Below are 7134 nucleotides of genomic sequence, written 5' to 3' on the forward strand. Positions count from 1 at the left end.
TTGGGAAAAATTAGCAGAGAGAAGGGGGTACTAAAGGCACTGTCCTTCTCAACTGTGATCTTTCCTGTAAGTAGATTAAGAGTTGTGAGGAATAGTTTAGTTATTATCATTGTTACTACTGTAATTTACTGATTGAGAACACTTTATTTAATCATAGTCCAAGCTGAATAGTAGGGACAGTCAAGTTAAAAATTTAAATAATAATAACAAAGGTTTAAAATGGAATTACTTAGGGATTTAGTGAAATGTTTGCAAAGTTAGGTGCTACTTTTTAGATGAGATAGAGCTAGATGGTTTTAGACCCCCCCACACACACACACACGTACCTACACCATAAGTATAGATTAGTTCTATTAATTTACCAAAAGATAACTTGTTGGGGAATGTGTTGGCCTCACAGAGCAGGTTTTGATGATGCACAGTATTACTCAGCTTCCTATCAGCAGATATGTAAAGGAGGCCTGCCTATACCTGAAGATTACACTGTTTGTCTAGAGGTATAGTCTTACTGGATCTGGTGCCCTGGAGGCATTTGTGTTATTTGAAGGCACCTGGACACTAACTCTGCTTTCCCCACCCCATCTACCCCCAAGGCAAGGATGCGGCTTGCTGTGTTTGGGAACATGATAGAACACCACCTGTAAATTTATCTGGAAATGAATTATATAAAATTCTAAGATAAAAGCATTACGCATGCAGAATGGCAGGCATGAGGAGTTCTACAGAATCAATCCCCAGTGAAACAACCATTGCTGGTGGGAATTATAAAAACAATAATCACTTAAAGTCTCTGGAAATTGCCCTAAGGGCATACAGCAAGTGAAGAACCATTTATTTAAGAAAAGCTAATGAAGCCCAGTAATAATAGTGAGATTCCGTGGCATTTGAAGGCACAGCCTGCTCCCTCCCCCAACCCCTGTTCAGACAGAAGCTTCCTTCTGGGCACGTGTGGACAAGATGAGGATCCCTCGGCTGCCAGCTCCCAGGCAAAGACTATGATGTGCCTCCTCTAGGGGCAGGTCCCCAGCATGTCTTATCCCCTACCCAAGATCTCTGTTTCAGGGGCTAAATTTCAGGGGCTCTCTTCCTCTGACCAGCCCCTTCTCAGAGGACAGTTGCTCTACCTTCTGCACGGCAGGCCGAGAATACAGGGGTCTCTACTGCCCTTGCTCCAGCACATAGGGCAGAAGTTCCATGTCAGGTGAGCGGAGCCAAGACCAGCGGCTACTGCCCCTGCCCAGCACCCTGCTCATAAAACAGGATTGTACCTTTGAGAAAAGCAGGCCACTGTCCAGCCCCCAGCTCCAGGGGAAGAGGCGGACCATAAAACATACAGCTCAGAAGCTCTCCCCAAAGGAACTGACGTTATTTAGAAGAACATAGGGAAGGTCAAGCCAAGGGACGCTCTAGAGAACAATGAAAATTTTGGTGGTAAACAACTAAGAGGAGCCTGGTAGTTCCATGAAGGCAGCAAACTAAGCTGCAGACCATCTAGTTTACCAGAGAGAACCGGGGAAAGAGACAGCTAAGGAGAGCCTTCCTGGAGTCAGGATAAACTTCATAGACTGGCCACAGAAACTACCCCTGCAAAGGGGCCCAAATTTAATTGAATGAGACCATGGAGTAATTTATACCACAAAGCATTGTGTAAAATAATAGAACAATCATCAGGTAATAGAGTCCGATCTATATTAACTTAATTCCAGTGAGATATTGAAATGTTACTCCTATATTGCTCTATTACATCTTTCCACTTTTTGTGGTAATTTTGTTATATTACGTTGATATATATTACAAACTCAACAATAAGTTGTTACATAGTTGTTTGTATAATTTTTATCTACTAAGAAAGCTGAGAGAAGAAAGGAGAGCAATTATACATTTATAGGTTTGTCATATTAACCTTCCTTTTACCACTTTGGGCTATCTTCATTCATTCCCCTGGATTCCTTTGTCCTATTACTGTCAAACATGTTAAACTTTTCGATGGTATAGACCCAACAATACCATTATTCTACAATTTCTTCCTAAGTTAATTAATAGAAAAAAATAAAATGGACATTTTCTTACATAACCATAATGCTATATACCTAAAAAATTAACAGTAATTTCTTAGTATCATCAAATCTCCAGTGCTTAAACAGATTTCCATGATTGCTAAGAAAATTTGTTACTGTTTTTTCCTTGTTCTTAACAGCTCTAGGGACAGGTTTTGGTATGAAGAACATGGGTTAGAAAGAGTTTCTAGACTTCTACTCTACCTAATTTTTAGTATTTCAAGGAGCTAGGAACTGAGTGTACTTGGTAAAGAAGAGATTCCATGATGACGATAATCCAATTTAAATTAGTTTGAAAACTCAGAAGACATTTTTCAGATAGACTCCACTTAAAGCATTGTTTTTTGGGACTTCCCTGGCGGCACAGTGGTTAAGACTCCACGCTCCCAATGCCAGGGGCCCGGGTTCGATCCCTGGTCAGGGAACTAAATCCCACATGCATGCCGCAACTAGTTCGCATGCCAAAACTAAGGAGCCAGCAAGCTGCAACTAAGGAGCCCGTGTGCCACAACTAAGACCCAGCACAACCAAATAAATGAATATTAAAAAAAAAAAAGCATTGTTTCTCAAGTGGGATTTGGAGAAGATATATCCGAATCACCTAGGGACATTTCCAGAATATATATTCTTGCCAGTCCTCACTCCTGCATGCACTGGTCAGGATCTGAGCAGAGGATAGGAAGCTGAAGCGGTGGACATGCGTGTTCTGAAAAGACTACTCCTTCCAACCCTAATAAGAAATAAGAGAAAAATCATTGATTCAGATACATCTAAACCACCTTTAAAGCCCACAGTATTATGGAATCGTTACTTTTTTCTTAAAAGCCATTTTGAACTAAGATATATTGGATCAGTCACGTTAAGGATGCAGTTTTAATAAGTATGTTGAAAACTCATTTTTACGAATCAAAGGAGAGAAAAATTTATTTTCTCCAGGAAAATCTCCGGCCACAATTTTACTTATAAAACACATCAGAGATATGCCTTCATTCTCTCAACCACTCATTTCTGTGTGCAAGATGCATCTTGTTATTTAATGTTTCCAGTATGTCCTCTGTATTCACTAAAAGAAATGTGTCTCTATAGTGGACTTTGGAAGTCCTTTAAAACTGGAGCGATTGTTGGCCTTTGACAGATAAGTTCTCTAAGCCACTTGGGTTCTAATGAGAACTGGGGACATTTTATTTGTTTGATGGTGGTCTTTTTTATTTAGGAACTCTGATTTAGTAATGATCTTTGCAGAAAGAGATATAATGAGATCTCAGAATAGGATTGTGCTAAAATATTTCAGAAAGTCTCTTTTTTTGGGAGGTTTATGGTTGAAAGTAGATAAGGTTTCTGTTTTCTTTTGACAGATTTTTGGAGCATACGCAACTCATCCTTTCAAGTTCAGTGATCACTATTATGGCACAGGCGAAACTTTTCTCTACACATTTAGCCCTAACTTCAAGGTACCTAGATGAAAGAAATACCCAACTTCCTGGTGTCACGGTGTCAGGAGGGTCGGTGGGGTTGGAGGTGGGGGGCTGTGGTTGGAGCAGCAGCTGTCCCATCCCGTAACCTCGTCTGGCCTCACTCTAGCCTGGCCAGCACTTCATGACTGCCGCACAGAAACTGCTTAGATTCCCTCCCCAGGCCTTGGGAACTGCTCTTTTGCATGGTCTAAGATCAGGGAGGGGTTGCAAGTCAGAGCCAACATGTGCCTGAGAGGTCTTTCCTACCTCATAACCCCTTTGGAGATCTCATCCTGGTGTGGGAGAGGTCTGGCCGTCAGGAGCTTCCTCAGCCAATGGGTAGTGCCCTTGCACACACACAGGTACTATGCTGTTACTCCCTCTTTGCGAATTCTCCAGATTGAAATGTCTGTTCTCTGTCTTGTGTTTCTGTCCTAAGGTCTTTAAGTGGAGTGGAGAAAACTCATACTTTATCAATGGAGACATAAGTTCTTTGGAACTTGGTGGTGGAGGGTAAGGTTTTTGTTGTTATTATGAATTACCACCTGACCTGAGTGAGCCTGTTTTGACCCAGGTAACTGAAACTTTGGTGTCCGGTGATTTTAGCTAGTCCATGTGCTTCGACTATTTAGGACAGTGTGGTCTAACACGTGACACTAAGAATTGAAGATAAAGTGACTTATTTATGTGTCTACATGAGGGACTACTGCCACCCGTCTTTTAGGAAAGATGGGTCATTTAAATGAAATAAAGGAAATGTACCTTTTGTTTTACAAGCAGTGTAGGGTTTTGTCTGTCTACAGCATAAAAGAAAGAAGTTGGGGCAAGGGAGGACAGAAAGTGTGCACATAAAATTAAATAATGTTTTCACCATTTTATTAACCTTTTCAGGGGACGATTTGGTTTATGGCTAGATGCTGATTTATACCATGGACGAAGCAACTCCTGCAGCACTTTTAATAATGATATTCTTTCCAAAAAGGAAGACTTCATAGTTCAAGATCTCGAGGTATGGACATTCGAGTGAAATTCAGACTGCCTTAAAATACAACATTAAAAAGACTGGGTTCAGTCAGCCCTGCTAAAGCTGGCTGGAAGAGCAAGCCCCAGCCCAGACTGCCTCATTCCATCATAGTGCTTTCTTCCTGCCTTCATCTCAGCGTGTGATCACATTGCAGAGAGATTCTGAAAGGTACATGTGGAAGGCAGACGATGATGAAAGAAATCTGAAGTCCAGATTGTTGAAAGACTCTATACTCTCACTTCCTTCAAATCCATACAGTGAGGAATCAGAATATTTATAGATGTGAGTTGAATGCAATTTTTATTTTTGTTAACTGTGAAAAAGAAAATACTGTGGAAATATATACATTCCTTGTATATTTATCAATATAATTTTCATTACCAAAACGTACAGCATACTGTTGTTTGCCATGGAAAAGTTCAGTCTCATTTAGAAAAATTCAAAGTGCACAGCACTTAAAGGGAATATATGATTTTTAAAAACTGTTTTATTTATTATTTCTAGTATATTGTCTGAAATGTGTTGGCAGTTTTTTCTTTTAATGTGTCAAATTTTGAAATAAAGAAATGTATGCATTTTGTGCTATGTTTTGGCAACAAACCCATTTGATTTATATAGTTTTATATTAAATTTTTTTTTGCCCTGATTGTTTAGGGTGATATGTATATGTATGTGCTGCTTAATGTCCAAATATATATGTATGTATACACACATATATATACACACATAATTCTGAATTTTTAAAAACTCAATACCAATGTTTATTGATTTGACTGTTGTAGGCCAGCTTTCCATTTAGTCGTTAAAAAGGTACATTTTTAGTTATTTACTCTGAACATAATTGTGTAAAAGAAGAATAAGCTATTTCTCTCAGTCATAAGTAGATCTTTACAGAAATGTATACCTTTATGATTCTAGATTTAGAACAAACCCTGCTTTTGAAAAGAAAATGTTTTGCTTCTTATAAAATCACGTGTTAATAACAAAAATTGTATTTTTATTGGATTTTTTTGCATAATTTTCCCCAAGTTTTTACATTAATGAACAGGCCTCTGTTTGAAATGAGACTGAGTGTTTTAATTTCTGTATATTTTATATCAAATGAAAAAAATGTCAAATTATCCCAATTGTCTTGATTTCTAGACTCTTTTATTTGAGAAAAATCAATGCAAAGAAATGCATTCATACCAAAACTGGAATAAAAGGTAAAAACTTGTTTTTTAATATCAACTCACTTTCACATCATAAAACACTCTTTTATTAAAGTTAATAATAAAGACTTGTTAAAATTTTAACAAATATTATTGACTGTCAGACTTTTATGAAAGCCAAAGACTGCTAATGGAAAAAAATGTCAAATAATAGCCAAAGCTGAGAAAGTGGTCTGTCATAAGTTACATACCCAGTGATCTTTGAAGGAAAAATTAATAAAAAGTAGTGTTTATATACTTGCATTTTAAAGAAGTAAACAGTTCTTAGAATGTTGGCCTTAAGCTGGCAGAATATTTCCTTTAGCTTATTCTCTTATTTTAGACTATTTATAAAAGAGAACAAACAAATTGCCAAGTGGCCTCCTGTCAGATCAACAGTTATTTTACTCCACCCACATTCCATGCAAGTTTAAATGAACGCTATAAAATCTTAAGTCTAGGGCTTCCCTGGTGGCGCAGTGGTTGAGAGTCCGCCTGCCGATGCAGGGGACACGGGTTCGTGCCCCTATCCCGGAAGATCCCACATGCCGCGGAGCGGCTGGGCCCGCGAGCCATGGCCGCGGAGCCTGTGTGTCCGGAGCCTGTGCTCCGCAACGGGAGAGGCCACAGCAGTGAGAGGCCCGCGTACAGCAAAAAAAAAAAAAAAAAAAAAAAAATCTTAAGTCTATAGCCTGGGTGTACTTCCACCCAAGTTCTCCTATTGAGAACTCTTGATTAACAAGTTATTGGCAGTTTAACCTTAACCTGCTTGTTAAATTATGTGTTGGTATGAGATACCAGGAATGTCTCTTGATGATCACGTTTACCATTTATGCCATTTGCAACCATATGCTATTAATGAAATGGTCATTTTGCATATAGTTCACTCCTACCTAGTTTAGTCCATGATATTATACTTGTGAGAGCATATCCAGATGCTGTGTTCTCTATTTAAAACAGTACTGTCCAATCAGAAATGTGTGGCCCTTCATTTATGGATACTGAATATATGTAATGCAGTGCTAGCCCAGTATTTTCAATAAAGGAATTTATGCATTCAGTGTGACTTTCTTTCCTGAGGATTCATTCAACAAATATTTATTGCATGCTAGAGCTTTTACTTGCATGAGAGGATGATGAAGTATCCAAGACTAAATAAATAAGGTCCAGTGCTCATGTTTTTATTGCTGCCTTGGAAATTCTCTCTTTGTTCCCTGTAGCCACTCTCCTATTCTTTCATCAGTTCATGAAAACTGCTCCTGTTACAGTTACTAGAGAAAACTCTTGGCTCTGTCTAGCAGTTTCTCTGTTCTCAATCCTAGCTGTTCTTTGAATAGTGACTTTCTTTTTAACATCTCTCTCTTGACCTACTTCCTAACTTCCATGAGAGACACCTTACCTTACCCTCT

The 7134-nt window shown here is 38.7% G+C and overlaps 1 protein-coding gene across 5 annotated transcripts in view; it reads left to right on the forward strand.

The window, feature by feature from the left end:
• The window catches only part of NCOA7 (nuclear receptor coactivator 7), a 144611-nt gene extending 137761 nt beyond the window's left edge, over positions 1 to 6850 (forward strand). For 4 of the 5 annotated variants that reach the window (XM_081250537.1, XM_081250538.1, XM_081250536.1 and 1 more), the window contains exons 14-16: positions 3413 to 3508; positions 3951 to 4024; positions 4403 to 6841. In XM_081250537.1, the coding sequence (XP_081106663.1) occupies positions 3413 to 3508; positions 3951 to 4024; positions 4403 to 4538 (306 nt within the window). In that variant the 3' untranslated portion in view covers positions 4539 to 6841. Of the gene's footprint in view, positions 1 to 3412; positions 3509 to 3950; positions 4025 to 4402 lie in introns of all 5 variants that reach the window. The other variant, XM_081250540.1, reaches the window with a different exon arrangement.
• The last annotated feature ends 284 nt before the right edge of the window (positions 6851 to 7134 follow it).

This window comes from Mesoplodon bidens, assembly GCF_964165515.1.
Source record: "Mesoplodon bidens genome assembly, chromosome: 12".
NCBI lineage: Eukaryota > Metazoa > Chordata > Mammalia > Artiodactyla > Ziphiidae > Mesoplodon > Mesoplodon bidens.